Source organism: Erpetoichthys calabaricus, chromosome 1 (assembly GCF_900747795.2).
Source record: "Erpetoichthys calabaricus chromosome 1, fErpCal1.3, whole genome shotgun sequence".
Taxonomy (NCBI): domain Eukaryota; kingdom Metazoa; phylum Chordata; class Cladistia; order Polypteriformes; family Polypteridae; genus Erpetoichthys; species Erpetoichthys calabaricus.
Window position 1 is genome coordinate 315,344,121 of NC_041394.2, and position 21,604 is coordinate 315,365,724.

The window sequence follows — 21,604 nt, forward strand, 5'->3', positions numbered from 1 at the left end:
GGTAGGTGTGCCCAAAAAACTACTTCTCTAACTCTATAATACTTTAGCTTTCATTCTAAATACCATTGTCCTTTTAGTTAAAATGTGTCTCTCATCAACAATCCATAACCTTTTTTACTGTCATAAAATGTTTGAGAGAGGTCATATGCTGATTAACAGCATGTTGCTGCATCCACCACACGATGATCCACCCAGATTGGGATCCGAGTGCAGTGGTTGACACCTCAACACCAACACTGAACAGTGTGAGGTTATTTTACAGTGGCTGGAGTGCCAGTCTTGCCACCAACCCTCACATTTTACCTGTAAGTTTTAGGAGCCACTTTCAGGGCTGGTTGCAGATTAACGTCATACCCAAGATGAAGCAATTGCAGGTTAAGGGCCTTGCTCAGGGGCCCAATGGAGTAATGTCACTTCTGGTGTTTATGGAACTCGAACTGGATAAAATGTTTGGCAGCTGCAAAATCAGCATAAGCTTAATATTACAAGAGGCCATTCAGTAACCACTTTCTTTCTTTCTTTCTTTCTTTCTTTCTTTCTTTCTTTCTTTCTTTCTTTCTTTCTTTCTTTCTTTCTTTCTTTCTTTCTTTCTTTCAATAGACTATCTCATTTTAAATCTAGCCTTATAACCCCTTCTAGTGAAAAACCGTTACAAAAAACTGAAACCTAGGTAGTATCATTCCAGGCGCTGAGTGCCACTAAGGTGTTAAGTGACTTATTATAATCGCTTATTGATTTTTTTGCAGTGCTTGAAATTTAGTGAGTAGTTTGTACTGAAGTTTCTGTTTTTGCCTGAATGTGGTAAATTCTTGTAAAAAATCTGTGAATGAGCACAACTGGCACATTACATCTGCCTTAACAGTAGCTTATTCTAAGAGCTTTCCCAAAAGCAATAAGACAGTAGCTGCTGTCTACAACATACGTAAGGTTTAAAGAGCAACTGTTAGGTGACACTAACTCAAATTTACTCCAGAAATTTTTGGGTCAGTCAAATAACACTCTGGGTGTTATGATATCTATGGTTCTTTGAGTATTTATAGAAGAACTGCTGTCCTGTTGTCCGTCTCCTAATCCAACTAATGACTAATGCACTTTGTTGTTAATTTATTCACTCAAATCTGTGCACTTTCCACAGTCACCCGCTGCTCTAAAACATTTTTTCTACCTCCAAGTCTTCCATTTTTAAATGTTCTGTACATTTGTGATCAATCTGAAAGTCTTTTTAAAAAAAATGTTTGTGCTGGTGGATTTATTTTTATTTCACAGATGGCAGAAGTAAACTACTGAAACACTGAAACTGTTACCACAAGACAGACAAGGGTCAATTAATCAGACAAACTTTCTTATATTGAGCAAATTGATCAGTCATAGCCAAGGAAGCATTGACTTAATACCAAAAGATGTAAACAAAATAATTGTTTTTATTTCATTTTTTATTTTTAATTCAAGTAGGACGACAATGTTAACAAAGACTAACATCATCATTGAAACAATACAAAGAATGAAAGCAATAAGAAAAATTAATTTTAAGGGAAACTGTGGAAAAATTACCCAACAGGAGCAGCAAGTAAATTTTACCTATGGATGCTCTTAGCAGCTGTCAGCAGATGTTGCTTTTTGTCCTGTGTTACTCTTTCTGACTTTTTCTTTCTTTCTTGCTCACTTGAGCCTTTCTACTGGTATTCTAGTCTGATCTCTTCATGCCTGATCCACCTTACAGCATTTTTGTTGCTCACTACTGAACCTGTGGCTTTTGTAGCCTTGAAATGCTGCTTCTTCTATAGTGCCTGTATGACCCTGATTCTATCAGTTCCACACCATAATTTGATATACTTTGTGTTTTCCCTTTCTTCTCATCTCAAGCCTGCCACTGGCCATTTTTCATCAATAACCATTCTTTGCCTTCACTGGCTCCCTGTGTCGTACAGGATTGAATATAAAATTCTATTAATAACCTACAAAGCTTTAAATGGCCTTGCACCGGACTACATCAGTGACCTCCATCACTCTGCTTCTGTTCGCCTACTAAGGTCCTCTGATTCTGGTAATCTTGTTGTGTCTCACATTAACCTGCACTCTATGGGTGACAGGGCCTTCAGCTCCATAGTACCCAGACTTTGGAATGACATCCCAAAATTAATTAGATCAGCTGACTCCATTCATTCTTTTAAAAAACAACTTAAAACTCATCTATTTAGGACGGCTTTTAACTTAACTTAACATTCTGCCCTTTCCTTCAGTTTACCTATCTGTCCAGGGGCCTCATGTATAAACGGTGCGTACGCACAGAAATGTTGCGTAAGAACGTTTCCACGTTCAAATCGCGATGTATAAAACCTACACTTGGTGTAAAGCCATGCACATTTCCACGGTACCGCATACCCTGTCGTACGCAAGTTCTCCGTTAGGTTTTGCAGACTGGCGGCACCCAGCGTCAAAGCAGTGCTACTGTTCCTGTGTGGTTACCCTTTCTTAGATCCACATCCACGACGGTGGCTCAAGTGCTCCTTGTAGAACTGTTTGTACTTGCAAGTTACCGTGGGGTAATTGTACATATGATACAGTTATAATATTGCACAAACTGAGCCTCTTTATAAAGCTTGTATTTACATATGATGACGATACAATTTTTAAGATGAAATGCAGCAAAATATGTTGATTATATTATACAGATAAAACTTTAACTACACGGTGCCGCAGCGCTAGTGAGCTTGAGCTTCTTTCACGAATTGTTCCTGCCTCGCTCTGTTTTCATGCTGTGGCTGGTGCAACACTGGAAGGATACTGTAGATGGATAGAATAATTAAACATTCTGAAGATATTTCGATGTTCCTTAAAAGTTTTGAAGAATCGGCGTTCTAAGCTTATAGATGGCTTAACATCTATTAAAGAGCTGATTGTGTGGCGATTGGGTATTTGGAGAAAGAAAAGTAAGGACAGGAATTGGGGGTTAGTACGTTTGAAAAAGACAGTACTTCTGTAATAAAGCCTTTTATTGAAGGTCGCACATGGCACAGCAAGCATCTTGCTGTAAGACATGAACAATCACTGCTCCACCGTGTTCCCATGTTTAATAACATGCTTTAACTCATATCATCATGAAACTGATATCACGTATACTTCTCAGTATTTTAATTACTCAGAGAGCTGTAATATTACGAACGCAATGGATTCTGTGTCCTGTCGGTGGAAGAGCACATAGTAATTCAGGCACATAGAGCACATATAAGATCAAATACAAAACAAAGCATTTAACATGCTACTTTAGTTACGATGGGATTTGAGAAACTAGTAAATTAAACGATTTTAAGATGAAGTTTATGATGTTCTACTTTAATGACAAAATAAACTACGTGATTAAAGTGGAAATTTCGAGATTAAAGTTGACATTTCGTGCTTTTTTCACACTGTGTGCCTTTTTTTCACTGTACCCTAATAAGCTTTTTCATATGACACTCAGACGTTGGGCTACGAGTCGCCTTTTCACGCCGACTTTGATATGTGACAACTTTTTTATTTCGGGCACTGTGCGACTTTGTGAACTTGAGCTTTCGAGTTTCTCCGACAAGCTATGTCACTCGATCAACTTCCTTTTGTTGCTTAAATAACTGTTTAAACCAACAAATAGTATGTTTTTCTTTGCCTCTATTTGGCATTCACTAAAATTCCTCTATTTTTCCTCGTACTTTTGCCATTGCCTTTCCACAGAACGCTGGGCTTAAGGGCTATTTATATTGATTTGCATATTCAAAGAGGCATAATTCTGGGAGGAGTTGGGGCGGGACAGCAAGCGTGTGCACGTGCATTTATTTCCACGCTGAGCGGGATTTATGTAGCGGAAGAACGTGGAAGTTGGCGAACGCACAGATTCCTGCATCTGGATTTTTCTGTGCGTAAGCACATTTCGGCTTTTGTGCTTACGTCATGTTATAGTGCGAATTCTACGCACAGCGTTATGCATGAGGCCCCAGGTGTTCAGGATAATTTGTGTGTCTGTTATATCACAAATAAGGTTATTTGTTAGGTTTTTCTTTTAGTATTGAATTTAGTATTTTACTCTGGTTTATTGTCCTTTATTCTATTTAATTTTTTGTTATCTGTTTTATTGTTCTATTCAGGAAAACATTTGTATCCAATGTTACATATACCCTGCTGTTTTTTTCTAAGACTCTGTGAAGCGCCTTGAGCAGGGGAAAGGTTCTATATAAATAAAATATATTATTATTTATTATTATTTCCAGAGTTTGGAGAAATCCTGTTCTTCCCGTTTTGAAGAGAAATGGATAAAAAATGAAACAGGAAAATAGGCCAATGCCAGAAATTTAGTCAAACAGTTGACATGTCTTTCGTTTGTGGTTTTTTAGAGCTATCTTGGGCTAACGTTGTGAGAAATTATAAAAACTAAAAATGACTGCATTTTTAAAGGAGGTCAAGAACTCCTGATTTATGTGAATGTGCACTACTGGAGAATACTTGGCATGGTGAGATTGCAGCCTTTCAAGCGTGCCCAATGTCAAGTGGCAAAGCACAATGAAATGGAGGGAAAGAACTGGGCTGTTCTCAAGTGACAAATAGATACTACATCAGTGGTTTGCTCCCAGGAGTTAGCGAGAAGGTGATATAATGAGAGTGAAGATTCTGTCAAGAAAGGCAACTTTAGAAAATTTACAAAACTGTTTGCAAAGCATGTTCATATCTTGACAGCTCACTTTGTCATTATCTGTGTTTTCTGGAATTCTGGCATGTCGCAGTCCACACAAAGCTGTTTTATTGTTGCTTCTTTGGGAGATAAAGAATGAGGTCAAAATATTTTTTTCCAAGTATATGAGACAGAAGGCATTTCATATCATGTACATCTATCCATTACAATTAGTTACATGAATATTGCTGGATTAATTTAGGAGTATTTTATTGGTTCCTTTCATGTGTGAGATGCAAAAGCTGATGAAGTACTCTGGGATGCTGACAAGATTAGTAAAGTACTTATTCAGATAAGGCAGTAAAGAACAGATGTAGATGAGGTTTGGTGTTACTAATTTGTTTTTTATTTTTATTATTGATAGGCACACACAAAGTAGTTCAACATGTTTGCTAAAGGTTCATATAACATAATTGTAATGTTCACAAATAATGTACTCCTGAAATTCTTTACAGAGTCAGTGTGGCAATTGAAAATGGTGTTTATTCTGTAGCATCATACAATGATGGTGTTCCATTATACCTTGTAAATTCTGTTTTTAACTTACTAATCATGCAGTATAAGACAGGAATGGTGGTGTGGTTATAATGTGAACTCTTGCTGTTAAAGTCCATTTAGTATTCCATTTAATTACATGGGAATTCAGTACCTTTATTTGCTCTTTCATCTAGTTAAGAAGAGTAATGCTAGGAAAATTGAAGTATATGCGCAGTAGAGGGGAAATAGAGTGTTTTTTGATAATCTAATGTTGACTACATTATAATGCCCATGATGTTACATCCACATTTTTAGTGACGTTAAATACACAGAAATAAAAGTAGGCTCTAATATGTGCATTGAAATTAAAACGTTACAAATCTTGTCCTGAAAATGGCCCTATTCCCCTTTGTGAGCCATTTACCACCTAAAGGTCTGTGCACATAACTGCTTAAAATAGATTAGAAAAGTTAACCTCTTACAATAACTTGTACAAAAAACTAAGCTAAGCAAATAATATTTAGAATAATTTGAAACACATTCAGCATAGTTCGACCCACTGAACTGGAAAGGTGAAATGTCACAACTCAGAGCTTGTGAATGCAGCATAAGTCTTTAACGTTTTATTTCTCATCCTCTTGGCTTGGTGTCACTGCCATTTTAAAGTGGTTATCTTTCCTGATCTTGATACAGGACCTTGGAATGAATGTATCATCATCAAGTACAGACCCAAATTCATATTTTTCATTATTTTGCATAGACATCACTGAAATTTTCCTGTCTTGTAATTGAGTACATTGTACATAGATAGTTTCTGGCCCATTTGGTTTTTTTTTTTTTTTTATTGACTGTGGTGTTTACTGACATTGTCTTCGGATTGCCCTGTCCAATCTTTTCTAACATCATTAGCTCCTGCGGCTTACATTAACAATAGGCATTGGAGATGCATTCACATTGTCCTTAGAAAAGAACAAAGGAACTGCCTTGGACATCCAGACAATTTTACTAAAGGGCATATACACAAATTATAGAAAAATGGAAAAAAAACCTTTTTGTGTCTCCAGTTTTCTCTGTTTCTGTCTGTCCTTGCACTTTGGATTCTGTGCCCAGTGCCCCCTGAATCATCAAACTTTGAAATGAATTTAGAGGACAGTTTATTGATGGATAGCTGGACAGAGAAGTATTAGGGTCCAGTGTTGATGTGGTATCTTTTTCACTGGTGACTAATAGTAGACTAATGTCTACTCCGAGACTTCATTAAAGATTACAGTCGCCCATTCACACTTTCTCTTTAATGAAGGGTCTCTCCTGTTTATGGCCATTCATAATCCTACACCTTAATGCGCACAGTACTTTCCTGCATGGTACATAGCAGCCTTGAACGTCTACTTGATTAAGTGTATCTAAGCTTTATGGACAGTGGAATCATTTTTGTCTGTTAAAAAAAAAGTCCCATCAAAGCTAATCCTAAAATTGTTCAAGCATATGTCACACAGTGGTGCACCGCTACCTCACATATCCAGCATCAGGGGTTCAAATCTAGTGCATGGTTTTTGTGTTGAGTTTGAACATTCTGTCTCTGTATCTGCCTTAGTACTCCAGTTCTCCTCCAGTATCCCCAAAGTTGTGCATATTAGGTAGCTATTGATTCCAAATTTACTGTGTACAATCATATTCATATGTGGGCTCTATAATGGTCTAACACCCTATGTGTTTCAAATTTAGTAGTCTGTACAGCAAGGACAGGCCTCCACACCAGGAAGCCTGCATTAGAATAATGCAATCATTCCCTCTAGCACAGAAAGAGGGAATGATTGCTAAATGTAAGAAAAGTACTCAGTAAATATACTAATCATACTAAGTTTTATGATCTGCCCAGGTCTTAATGCTTAAGGTGAGGCTGGTCTCAAAAAGTTTAGCCTTAGGCTTCACTAAGGTCTATTATTAAGGGAAGTTGTACCCCAAATTCAAGACACAGCCTTTGGGCCTCTACATGCCCAACAATAAAAAGGGGTAGGCTTATAAAATTAAAAAGAAAATATTCAGAAAGGGAAAAAAGAGGAACCATAAAAGAAAAACTGGAGTCCAAAAATACAGAAAATGGAAATACCTTATGTTCAATTTTTGTATTTCTTCATATAAATAAGTTTCGTTCAAGATGCAAAAATAGGTTATGCCTAAAAAGCACTCCTCAGGCAAACAAAACCAGTACACAGTCACAAAAATATTTTTTCTATAACAAAACTAAAATCTAAAAACCAGGAAATCAGAGAGAGAAACAATTGAAAAATCAACAACAACAACATTTATTTATATAGCACATTTTCATTTAAAAAGTAGCCCAAAGTGCTTTACATAATGAAGAAAAGAAAAAAAAGAAAAATTCAAATAAGACATTAGTTAACATAGAAAAGGAGTAAGGTAACGATGGCCAGGGTGGACAGAAAAAACAAAAAAAATCCAGAAAGCTGGAGAAAAAAAATAAAATCTGTAGGGGTTCCAGACCACGAGACCACCCAGTCCCCTCTGGGCATTCTACCTAACATAAATGAAATAGTCCTCTTTATAGTTAGGGTTCTCACGGAGTCACTTGATGCTGATGGTCATACAGACTTCTGGCTTTTAATCCATCCATCATTGTTGGAACATCATGGTGCTTTGAGTAGATGGTGGTGGCTTGCACCACCACCAAAAGGACACCGGAAAAGGAAACAGAAGAGAGAGTAGGGGTTAGTACAGATTTTAGAGCCACCATGAATAGTTATTGTAATGAATTGGATATACAGAGTATCAGGATTTAAATAAAAGTTATGAGAAGGCCATGTTAAAGTAATGTGTTTTCAGCAGTTTTTTAAAGTGCTCCACTGTATTAGCCTGGCGAATTCCTACTGGCAGGCTATTCCAGATTTTAGGTGCATAACAGCAGAAGACCGCCTCACCACTTCTTTTAAGTTTTGCTCTTGGAATTCTAAGGAGACACTCAGTTGAGGATCTGAGGTTACGATTTGGAATATAAGATGTCAGACATTCCGATATATAAGATGGGGCAAGATTATTTAAGGCTTTATAAACCAATATAGAATCAATAACCCAGAAACCAAAATCCAAAACGAAGTTGATGACCAGAAATCAAGCCTAATGCCATAACAGCAGTTCCCAGCTGCCACATTAGATGGCACCGCCCCCTTAGGCTCAATATATAGAGAATAATGTGCATAGTATAATAATGCTCAGTACTCATTTGTTCCTTAATGTATAGGGTTGGTATGTTTTAAGTTGACGTTATTTCTTTACAATCATGGTATATATTAATGTGCCATATAAAATTGTGTTCAAAAGTGAGGCATTTTTTTATAAATTTTAATAGTTGAATAATGAACCTTGTTAGCCTCTTTTGATACCTTGCCTGAAGAGGTGGTCAGAGCTGCCTCAAAATCTTACATATTTCAATCTAATCAGTTAGCCAATAAAAAGCATCATTTTGCTTCACTCCTCATTGCATCCGTAAATGGCTAACACATTAAATCACTCTACTACTGCTGTATTTCTCTGAAAATATTTCCTGTTAGAGGTCATTTGTCACTTTACTGAAAATACTTAAAGACTTCTCCTACTTACCTCCAGGGTCCGAACCATGTCCTCTATAACAACGAATCAGTTAGCCCATTAAAACAATAATCCAGCTCCATCCTCTATTACCTTTAACTATAGCCTTCCATTATGGCCTTGCAACATTGCAGTTAATTTCTTACTTATTTTAGAGTGTTCACTAATGCTTTAAATGGACATCACTTGGCACATGGTACAATTTCTCTGTATTGTGTAATCATATAATGCTGTAAATTCTGATGCTTTTTTGTGTAAATAGGATGAAACCTTTATACATTTAGAACCACATCTTTTAGGGAAAGAGATCAAGAGTTGTCTGTTGCCTCTTTATTTTTTACATTGTCATCATACGGTTACTAATCAGAGACAGTAAAAGAAAAAATGTAAAAATATAGATATCTCTTGCCCTACAGGTATACTGTACCTGTAGCATCTTTTCTCTGTGTCCTTATGTGTCCGAACCTCTCTTGACTGGTGCACCCTCTCATGTGCTTTCCTATAAAGCTACTTCTCGGACACTTGTTGTTTTGAGGTGCCTTGCTCACCTCTTTTATGCTTCCTGTCTTTGAAAGCGACTCTCAGTCTACCTTCTATGTCTTTACTCCTCCTCATGTGTCTCACATACACATTTCCTCTATAGCTCTAACAACTGAAAAAATGCAGGAGGGGTGGTTTCTGCACCAATTCTTAGTGGCCTTAAAATGAATACATTATAAATGAATGAACGGATGAAATACTGTCATTTCTCTTCACCAATATTTGAATAAAAAATATACAAGCGAACTTTCTTTCTTGCCAAACTAGAGAATGGTGGTATCTGACCTGCTGTTGCATTGGAATGAATGCTTTATTTCATGAAGCCAGAAAGCATTTCTTTACAAAAATGTGGAGCCATGTATCTGAAGCAGAAACCTTGACAGTGCTTAAGATGTATCTAGATGAGATATTGGGACAGCCTAGCTATTATCTAAACAAACAAGCTTTATAGACTGAATTACCTTTTCTCATTTGTCAAGTGTCTTATGTTCATGTGTTCATATAAGGTGTCTTTATCATTAATACTGATCATGTGATGACATCACATGTCATGACAAAAGTGATCACTTGAATATCAACCAGTATCACCAGTGTGGCACCTTTGATCAAAACAAGAGCTTCAATGGTGGTGCAGCATTATGATCATAACAAAGAAAATAACTAAAAATCATATATCCTGTAGCAGGGGAAAATTAAATATTATGCCATAGAGACAAAACAATAATCAGTTTTCATGTCTCACTTTGCTGCTTCTTATACACTTTCTTTTACGCTTTCTCTCAAATAGAAGCCCAGCTTGGACAAATAGCATGCATAAATACATTGTAAAGATGTACTGAATTTCAATTTGAATCCAAGACTCTGCTATGTATGAAACAAAAAATGACCACAAAAAAAGTTCATGAATCATCACTTACTCTGATCAAATCAAAGCCAACCATTTCAGTTTTGTACAGAAGCATAAGCTAAGGGGTTAGTGATATCTGAGAACAAAAAACAAAAACTTCAACCTGACATTAAATCCTGAGTTTTTAGGATATTTGGACCTTAGACATCAAAACAGTTCACATTATCAGTGGGCTTTAGATCTCTGTAATTTTAATTTACATCATTGACTATACTTGGCCAATTTCTTATAAATTTTGAATGTTTGTGAGGACTAAGATATTCAGGGGAGGTTTTACAAAACAAACAACACATCAAAATTTACAGGAGCTGTCAGAATATCAGCTGCAAAAGCTCATCAGTTTATCCTAGCTGTCAAGGCAGAAATAATGTGCATGTTTTTCTTCTATTGTAGTAGAAAATCTTCCCTTTTCCTAATCTTTTAAATCCCCTGTGCCCAAAATCTTAGTGGGTGTGACTGTTGTAATACCATTTAATCTCTTACAATATTAGATAACTGAATTAAAAGCAAACATAAACCTATTTAAGATTGTGTAATGCACAACAACAGTTTCACACCAGCATCTCTTGTCTTTAACCCTACGTTGTCTGATTTGAAACAGTGGTAAATATTGTTGAAAAATGGAATTAATATTGTATTTGTTAACTTGTCTGTTAATAAGTATCTGTCCCTTCGTCAATGGTTTATTTTTGTCATCACTAGATCCTAAAATATAATGTAATTTGTCTTAAAATAAGCCAGGTAATACACAGTGGAAAAGAGTAATCAGTATTTTTATTTTTCTTCCTTTTCTGAAAGGGTGGATCCTTTGCCTCACGATGCCCCAAAACCTCCTGGATACACTCGATTTGTCTGTATTTCTGACACCCACTCGAGGACTGATACGATTCAGATGCCATATGGAGATGTTTTCATTCACGCCGGGGATTTCACAGAGCTTGGCTTGCCTAGTGAAGTAAAAAAATTTAATGACTGGTTGGGTAAGCAATTTACTGTTTAAAGGTCCTTAATGTCCTAAAACATATTTATTTATATATTTATCAGATAGATTTAATTAATTTTATTGACAATCTGTGAATAAAATACACTCTACAAAAGGGCATCAAAATATTATTTCATTGACATGATATATTTAATGAAGAAAACACATACATTTTCCTTTAAGTCTGTTTGAATATTTATATACAGCATATACCATTAGATTCATCCTCTACATCTCTATAATTTTACTATGATGGTCTACTTTGGAGTGTTCACTATTGTATCATCTTGTAAGGTGAAGGCTGAAAAAGTATGTGTTGTGTGATAACTGCGTAATATAACTTATGAACAGTGAGAAATATGCAGTACTGTCTGTAATGTTTGGGAGAAAAACACATTTTTATTTGATGTACTCCTCTGCTCCACAGTTTAAAGTTACAAATCAAACCAGATGTGATTAACACGCACATGACAGACTTTAATTTAAGGGTATTTGTATTCATTTCAGTCATACCATGCAGAAATGACAGCACTTTTTGTACATGTCCCCTCACCCACCCACCATTTCAGGACTCCATAATGTACAATTGGCATCACAAATTACTCAGGTGTGTTTCATTGCTTCATTAGTGCAGGCATAAGATACACAGGCTTGCTCCTACCTACACACTACCTTTCGAGTCTGTAGCTGCCATTGTTCAGCATGAGGACAAGAGCTGTGTCAATGAAAGTCAAAGACACATAATAAACAAGATTAAAAAAATTCTAGACATCACTAAAACCTTGGGGTTACCTAAATCAACTGTCTGGAATATCATTTAGAAGATACAATGCAGTGGTGAGCTCAGTAAACACAAAGGGACTAGAAGGCCAAGGAATACCTCCACTGCTGATGAGAGAAGAATCGTCACTGTGGTAAAGAAAAAGCCCCAAATGCCTGTCCAACAGATTAGAAACAGTCTTCAGGAGGCAGATGTGGATGTGTCAGAGACTGCTATCCACAGAAAACTTCATGAACAGAAATAGTTAGCCAGATTACAGTTTCTGAAAATGTCCTTAAAAGAGCCTGCAGAATTCTGGAAAAAGGTCTTGTGGACAGACAAGACAAAGATGAACCTGTGTCAGAGTGATGGCAAAAGGACAATGGAGACCACCTTATCTGTTTAATAGAGGGGTAGATTGAGGTACTGTATTATGGCTTGGGAATACATGGCTGCCACAGGTACTGGCACACTTATTTTCATTGATGATGTAACTGCTGACTGCAGTGTCACAAAGAATTCTGAGGTCTATAGAAACATCTTCTCTGCTCAAGTTCCAGTAAATGTCTCCAAACCCGTTGGTTGGCACTTCATCCTACAACAAAATAATGATCTCAAGCATATTGCTAAGGCAACACAGGTGTTTTTTAAAGCTAAAAATTGGAAAATTCTTGAATGACCAAGCCAGTCACCTGACTTAAATCCAACTGAGCGTGCTTTCCATGTGCTGAAGAGAAACCATACCAGGTCAAGTCCCGAAACAAGCAGGAGCTGAAGAAGGCTGCATTAGAGGTTTGGCAGAGCATCACCAGAGGTGATACTCAGCACCTGGTGATGTCTATAAATTGCAGACTTCAACCAGTCATTTCATGCAAGGCATATGCAACAAAGTCCTAAATAATAGACCTGTCATTGCTGTGTCTCAAACATTATGGGGCACTGGAAAGGGGGGACCTTGTATAAAATGTGTTGGAATTTCTACATGATGTGACCAAAATGTCTGCAAAAAGTCTGCAATGTGCACTTCAATCATGTTTGAATTGTTTGACTTTTAATTTTAAACTTTGGAGCAGAGGGGTAATGCTAGGAAAAATGTGTCTTTGTCCAAAATATTATGGAGAGCACTGTAAGTAGAAAACTGGTAAGTCCTGATCCTACATTTAATGATTCTGTGTGGCAGGCACACATGTAAGAGAAAGTAAATGACAGTATTAATTTGTTTTTTACCAAAAAGAATAATATCAATAATAATAACCTTATTAGGACTTAGAATAGGGACTTATCAATGTGTATATATAAAAGAACAAAGTTGGATTAAAGAAAGAAGATATATGAGTAAGGTTAGTCAGTAAATGTAATTCATTTTTGTGCTAGTTTTGTCACATATTTGTAAATATGCATTAGCATTAAATAACAACAAATAACAAGATGTACAGTTGCAAACTAATCGGAAACCCAGTTTAGTTGCAGATATATACAGGATATATGTGTTATTTGAATTTAGGTTATTTACTAGTAAGAGCTGCTGCCTTACGGATTCAGGATCCTGGTTGAAAATCCTGTGTCATGTTGTTGTCTATGTGAGATTTGCACATTCCCCTCTTTCTGTTTGGCTTTTCTTCCACAATTTTCCTCCCACATCAACAAAGACTTGCAGCTGAGGTTGCTGCCAATTTAAAATAGTGACCTATGTGAATGTGAGTGTGGATAAGTAGTGAAGCAAAGAGACTGTGTGTCTGCTGCTACATTAGAAGTGCAATTGGCTACTGCAGCAAACAAAATGAGTTCTCCTTTAGCTTCTCTGGCTAAAAAGGGTTGCATCCTAACTTTGGGCAAGACATTGATGATTTTGTAAGAGGAATGTGAGATGAAACGTAGTCTAATAATGTGCAGAGTTCATAAGCAGAAGTCTAACCAATATTTTTGTCAAGACTAAAACACTAATCAGGAAACTGTAGTTTTTAAATAAGAAAAAGAACTTGAATACACCAAGGATATATGTTAAAGAATATTTAGCCAACAAAAAGAATTACCCTAATCTTAGATGATGTAGAAGTGAACACACTGACCTTAATATGGTTGCTCAGATGACACCACATGCAGCTCACACCAGGACATCTCTTAAGATTACCATAAATGGCAGCACTCATAATCAAACAAACATCGACCTGCTGCTGAGGCTGTTTCTGGGAGGACAGTGCAGCTGAGATGAACTAATTCCTCAGCACAGACAAGTATATATGTGATGAACTGCCACCCTTTCTAGGACTGTTTCCCCAGTTCCTAGGACTGTTTACCCAGTGTTGCCTGGCTAGACTTTGGACCATTCCAACTTTGAACTGGAATAAGTGGGTTTGAGTATGTTATGTTATGCAAGTAGCAGTTAACACAACTTTAGATGTAATATTCCTAATATGTGACATTAATGAAATAATAATAATAATACAGTGATCCCTCGCTATATCGAGCTTCGCCTTTCGCGGCTTCACTCCATCGCGGATTTTATATGTAAGCATATTTAAATATATATCGCGGATTTTTTGCTGGTTCGCGGATTTCTGCGGACAATGGGTCTTTTAATTTCTGGTACATGCTTCCTCAGTTGGTTTGCCCAGTTGATTTCATACAAGGGACGCTATTGGCAGATGGCTGAGAAGCTACCCAGCTTACTTTTCTCTTTGTCTTGCGCTGACTTTCTCTGATCCTGACGTATGGGGATTGAGCAGGGGGGCTGTTCGCACACCTAGATGATACGGACACTCGTCTAAAATGCTGAAAGATTATCTTCACGTTGCTATCTTTTGTGCAGCTGCTTCCTGAAACGACATGCTGCACGGTGCTTCGCATACTTAAAAGCTCGAAGGGCACGTATTGATTTTTGACTGAAAAACAAACTGTCTCTCTCTCTCTCTCTCTCTCTCCCTCTACCTGCTCCTGACGGAGGGGGTGTGAGCTGCCGCCTTCAATAGCTTTGTACCGGCGGTGCTTCGCATACTTAAAAGCCAAACAGCCCTATTGATTTGTTTGCTAGAGATTGTTTTCTCTATCTATGTGACATTCTGTGCTCCTGACATTCTGTGCATTCTTTTAATTGTGAGACAGAACTGTCATCTCTGTCTTGTCATGGAGCACAGTTTAAACTTTTGAAAAAGAGACAAATGTTTGTTTGCAGTGTTTGAATAACGTTCCTGTCTCTCTACAACCTCCTGTGTTTCTGCGCAAATCTGTGACGCAAGCATGACAATATAAAAATAACCATATAAACATATGGTTTCTACTTCGCGGATTTTCTTATTTCACGGGTGGCTCTGGAACGCAACCCCCGCGATGGAGGAGGGATTACTGTATGTCTAGTCTGAAGATTTAGATGTTAAAAGCCATATAAAGTACAGGGAATCCAGCCATTGCGGAGCTCAGCACCAACAGTACAATATAATACTAAAAAAATACAAAGCGTCCTGTTTCCACTTCAGTGTAAATAAATGTAAACTATGATGTAATAAAGGTGTCTGTCATGTTCATCCATCCATCCATCCATTGTCTCCCGCTTATCCGAGGTCGGGTCGCGGGGGCAGCAGCTTGAGCAGAGATGCCCAGACTTCCCTCTCCCCGGCCACTTCTTCTAGCTCTTCCGGGAGAATCCCAAGGCGTTCCCAGGCCAGTCGAGAGACATAGTCCCTCCAGCGTGTCCTGGGTCTTCCCCGGGGCCTCCTCCCGGTTGGACGTGCCCGGAACACCTCACCAGGGAGGCGTCCAGGAGGCATCCTGATCAGATGCCCGAGCCACCTCATCTGACTCCTCTCGATGCGGAGGAGCAGCGGCTCTACTCTGAGCCCCTCCCGGATGACTGAGCTTCTCACCCTATCTTTAAGGGAAAGCCCAGACACCCTGCGGAGGAAACTCATTTCAGCCGCTTGTATTCGCGATCTCGTTCTTTCGGTCACTACCCATAGCTCATGACCATAGGTGAGGGTAGGAACATAGATCGACTTTTTCACCACGACAGACCGATGCAATGCCCGCATTACTGCGGATGCCGCACCGATCCGCCTGTCGATCTCACGCTCCATTCTTCCCTCACTCGTGAACAAGACCCCAAGATACTTGAACTCCTCCACTTGGGGCAGGATCTCGCTACCAACCCTGAGAGGGCACTCCACCCTTTTCCGGCTGAGGACCATGGTCTCGGATTTGGAGGTGCTGATTCTCATCCCAGCCGCTTCACACTCGGCTGCGAACCAATCCAGAGAGAGCTGAAGATCACGGCCTGATGAAGCAAACAGGACAACATCATCTGCAAAAAGCAGTGACCCAATCCTGAGCCCACCAAACCGGACCCCCTCAACACCCTGGCTGCGCCTAGAAATTCTGTCCATAAAAGTTATGAACAGAATCGGTGACAAAGGGCAGCCCTGGCGGAGTCCAACTCTCACTGGAAACGGGTTCGACTTACTGCCGGCAATGCGGACCAAGCTCTGGCACCGATCGTACAGGGACTGAACAGCCCTTATCAGGGGGGCCGGTACCCCATACTCTCGGAGTACCCCCCCACAGGATTCCCCGAGGGACACGGTCGAATGCCTTTTCTAAGTCCACAAAACACATGTAGACTGGTTGGGCAAACTTCCATGCACCCTCCAGGACCCTGCTAAGGGTATAGAGCTGGTCCACTGTTCCGCGACCAGGACGAAAACCACACTGTTCCTCCTGAATCTGAGGCTCGACTATCCGACGGACCCTCCTCTCCAGGACCCCTGAATAGACTTTTCCAGGGAGGCTAAGGAGTGTGATCCCTCTGTAGTTGGAACACACCCTCCGATCCCCCTTCTTAAAGAGGGGGACCACCACCCCGGTCTGCCAATCCAGAGGCACTGTCCCTGATGTCCATGCGATGTTGCAGAGGCGTGTCAGCCAAGACAGTCCTACAACATCCAGAGCCTTGAGGAACTCCGGGCGTATCTCATCCACCCCCGGGGCCCTGCCACCAAGGAGTTTTTTGACCACCTCGGTGACCTCAGTCCCAGAGATGGGGGAGCCCACCTCTGAGTCCCCAGGCTCTGCTTCCTCATTGGAAGGCATGTTAATGGGATTGAGGAGGTCTTCGAAGTATTTCCCCCACCGACCCACAACGTCCCGAGTCGAGGTCAGCAGCGCACCATCCCCACCATATACAGCACAGGTGTCAAACTCTGGCCTGCGGGCCAAATTTGGCCCGCCGTGTAATTTCATTTGGCCCGTGGGGCAATATCAAATTAACATTAGAGCTGGCCCACCGGTATTATACAGCGGCGGTGTTGCTGTAACACCGCATTCACTGCGAATACTACAAATCCCATAATGCTCTGCGGTTGTTTTGGCGCGCCAGCTTTGTGTCAGTAGATTTCTAGCAAGCAGCGTTCTTTCCAGACGTGCTGCGGCCCAATACTACAACTCTAGGTGTCACTGTTTTACCCCTACCAAAAATGACGAAAAGGAAGGGAGAAAACAGAACTTTTCGGGACAGGTGGGAGACAGAATATATGTTTACGTATCTGAAAGACAGACCTGTTTGTCTCGTTTGTGGAGCCAACGTGTCGGTACCTAAGGAGTACAACCTTAGGCGACACTATGAAACGAAACATCAGGACATGTACAAGGACCTGGACACGACTCAAAGGAGCCAGAAAGTAGAGGAGATGAAGAGAGGGTTGGTTTCACAACAAAATATGTTCAAAAAAGCCACAGCACAAAACGAGGCTGCTGTAAAGGCGAGTTATATCGTGGCAGAAGAAATCGCCAAATCAACCCGATCCTTTAATGAGGGAGAATTTATTAAAAAGATAATGCTGAAAGTTTGTGACCAAGTGTGCCCAGAGAAAAAACAGGCCTTTTCAAACGTAAGCCTGAGCAGGAACACAATAGCGGAGCGCATATGTGATCTTGCCACCAATCTGCATGACCAGCTGATGGAAAAGGGGAAAGATTTTGTTTCTTTTTCCCTCGCTGTGGACGAGAGCACTGACGCGTCTGATACTGCGCAGCTGTCAGTCTTCATCCGCGGTGTCGACTCAAAAATGTGTGTTACGGAGGAGCTTTTGGGATTTAAATCCATGCATGGCACAACCACAGGGACGGACATTTTTGAGGAGGTTTGCAAATGTGTAACTGAAATAAACCTGCCGTGGGATAAACTCGTGGGATTAACCACTGATGGTGCGCCAGCGATGAGTGGTAAAAAGAATGGTCTGGTGGGCAGGATGCGTGAAAAGATGCGGGAAGAGAACTGTGCAGGTGAGCTATCGGTTTATCACTGCATTATACATCAAGAGTCACTGTGTGCTAAAGCCCTAAAGATGGAACATGTTATGACCACAGTAACACAAGTTGTTAACTTTATAAGAGCCAAAGGTCTGAATCACCGCGAGTTTAAGTCTTTTCTGGAAGAGTTTGGTTCGGAACACACAGACGTGCCGTATCACACAGAGGTGAGATGGTTAAGCCGCGGAAAAGTACTGAACAGATTTTTCGAGCTGCGTGAAGAAATATGTCAGTTTCTGCAAAGCAAAGGGAAGGACACAGCAGAACTCCAGGAGCAAAAGTTTATGTGTGAGCTGGCCTTTCTGTCTGACATCGCAAGCCATCTTGATGCGCTGAACCTGCAGCTACAGGGGCGGGGCCGCATCATCACCGAGATGTACTCGTCAGTGAAAGCTTTTAAAGCTAAACTCTGCCTGTGGGAGAATCAGCTGCTGCAAGGAAACCTTGGCCATTTCCCCTGTTGCCAAACCATAAATACGCAGATCTCTACCGCCGTGTGCGCACAGTTTGCTGAAAAACTCAGTGTACTCGGCGCTGAGTTTAACCGACGATTTGGCGACTTTGATGGTCAGAAATGGAGATTTGAACTGCTTAGTAATCCCTTCGCAGTCGATGTGGAAAAAGCACCAACTAACATTCAAATGGAGCTGATTGAACTCCAGTGTGATGACACGCTGAAGTCAAAGTATGATGCTGTTGGCGCCGCACAGTTTCCACAACACATCCCTGACACAATGCCTCAGCTCCGCACCCAAGCTGCTCAATTGCTCTCCATGTTCGGCAGCACTTACCTATGTGAGCAACTTTTCTCCTCAATGAAGATGACGAAAACATCTCACAGGGCACGTCTCACTGATGAACACCTTCGTTCGATAATGAAGGTTGCCTCAGCTCAAAGCCTGAGCCCCGACACTGATGAACTAGCATCCAAGAAAAGATGCCAGGTGTCTGGCTTGAACACACCATGTTAGATCAGTGTGTCGCAAACTGAACAGTAAAAAGGCCTGAATGATTGATTTATGTATTAGCCAGTGGAAAAAGTTAATGTTGATATTTAGCAAATTGAAAAGAGGCATTCATTTTTTATTTAAATGTTATTTAATATGCCATTGATGTTTCTTCGTTTGTTCTTTGACAGTTGATTTTGCACTATTAAGTTAAGTTAAGCTATAAGCATGGCTTGTTCCATATTCAGTGTTAAAGCAAATCAGTGTAGCAAACTGAGCAAAAACATTTTATTCATGCACTCTTCTCTTGCTACTTCAAGGCTTGAATGTTTGATTCATTCATTATTGTTATTTTGTTTTCAAATGTATTTATTAGCCTGTGGAAAAAAGTTTATTTTGATATTTACCTCAGAAGGCTGCAAATAGAAAAGAGGCATTCAATTTTTATATTTAAACATGAAACTCGGGTTTGCATGTCATTATAAAGTTATATAAGCCTTGCTTGTTCAATTTTCAACGCAAAACTTGTTTGGGTGCCTATTAAAAGGTAATTTTTTTCAACCTTGGCCCGCGGCTTTGATAAGTTTTAAATTTTGGCCCACTCATTATTTGAGTTTGACACCCCTGATATACAGTGTTGACACTGCACTGCTTCCCCTTCCTGAGACGCCGGATGGTGGACCAGAATCTCCTCGAAGCCGTCCGAAAGTCATTCTCCATGGCCTCCCCAAACTCCTCCCACGCCCGAGTTTTTGCCTCAGCAACCACCAAAGCCGCATTCCGCTTGGCCTGCCGGTACCTATCAGCTGCCTCCGGGGTCCCACAGGACAAAAGGGTCCTGTAGGACTCCTTCTTCAGCTTGACGGCATCCTTCACCGCCGGTGTCCACCAGCGGGTTCGGGGATTGCCGCCACGACAGGCACCGACCACCTTACGGCCACAGCTCCGGTCAGCTGCCTCAACAATAGAGGCACGGAACATGGCCCATTCGGACTCAATGTCCCCCACCTCCCTCGGGATGTGGTCGAAGTTCTGCCGGAGGTGGGAGTTGAAGCTACTTCTGACAGGGGGCTCTGCCAGACGTTCCCAGCAGACCCTCACAACACGTTTGGGCCTACCACGCCTGACCGGCATCCTCCCCCACCATCGAAGCCAACTCATCACCAGGTGGTGATCAGTTGACAGCTCCGCCCCTCTCTTCACCCGAGTGTCCAAGACATGTGGCCGCAAGTCCGACGACACGACCACAAAGTCGATCATCGAACTGAGGCCTAGGGTGTCCTGGTGCCAAGTGCACATATGAACACCCCTATGCTTGAACATGGTGTTCGTTATGGACAATCCGTGACGAGCACAGAAGTCCAATAACAAAACACCGCTCGGGTTCAGATCAGGGGGGGCCATTCCTCCCAATCACGCCCTTCCAGGTCTCACTGTCATTGCCCACGTGAGCATTGAAGTCTCCCAGCAGAACGAGGGAGTCCCCAGAAGGTATGCCCTCTAGCACCCCCTCCAGGGACTCCAAAAAGGGTGGGTACTCCGAACTGCTGTTCGGTGCATACGCACAAACAACAGTTAGGACCCGTCCCCCCACCCGAAGGCGAAGGGAGGCTACCCTCTCGTCCACCGGGGTAAACCCCAATGTACAGGCTCCAAGTTGGGGGGCAATAAGTATACCCACACCTGCTCGGCGCCTCTCACCGGGGGCAACTCCAGAGTGGTAGAGAGTCCAGCCCCTCTCAAGGAGATTGGTTCCAGAGTCCAAGCTGTGCGTCGAGGTGAGTCCGACTATATCTAGCCGGAACCTCTCAACTTCGCGCACTAGCTCAGGCTCCTTCCCCTTCAGAGAGGTGACATTCCACGTCCCAAGAGCCAGTTTCTGTAGCCGAGGATCGGACCGCCAAGGTCCCCGCCTTCGGCCACCCCCCAACTCACACTGCACCCGACCTCCTTGGCCCCTCCCATAGGTGGTGAGCCCATGGGAAGGGGGACCCACGTTGCCTCTTCGGGCTGTGCCCGGCCGAGCCCCATGGGTGCAGGCCCGGCCACCAGGCGCTTGCCATCGAGCCCCACCTCCAGGCCTGGCTCCAGAGTGGGGCCCCGGTGACCCGCGTCCGGGCAAGGGAAAACGTCGTCCAAAATTGTTTTTCTTCATAGGAGGTTTGTTTAACCGCTCTTTGTCTCATCCCTCACCTAGGACCAGTTTGCCTTGGGTGGCCCTACCAGGGGCATAAAGCCCCGGACAACAGAGCTCCTAGGATCATTGGGACACGCAAACCCCTCCACCACGATAAGGTGACGGTTAAAGGAGGGGTTCTGTCATGTTAAATATTGTAATTTTTTTGTCATTCGTAGCCTTAGTTCCACTTTGATTGATAGAATACTTCTC

General features: G+C 41.2%; 1 protein-coding gene across 1 annotated transcript in view; it reads left to right on the forward strand.

Moving 5' to 3' along the window:
• The window catches only part of mpped1 (metallophosphoesterase domain containing 1), a 354,345-nt gene that overhangs the window by 90,854 nt on the left and 241,887 nt on the right, over positions 1-21,604 (forward strand). Inside the window, exon 3 of the mRNA XM_028817697.2 lies at positions 11,028-11,209. Within this exon, the coding sequence (XP_028673530.1) occupies positions 11,028-11,209 (182 nt within the window). The remainder of the gene's footprint in view (positions 1-11,027; positions 11,210-21,604) is intronic.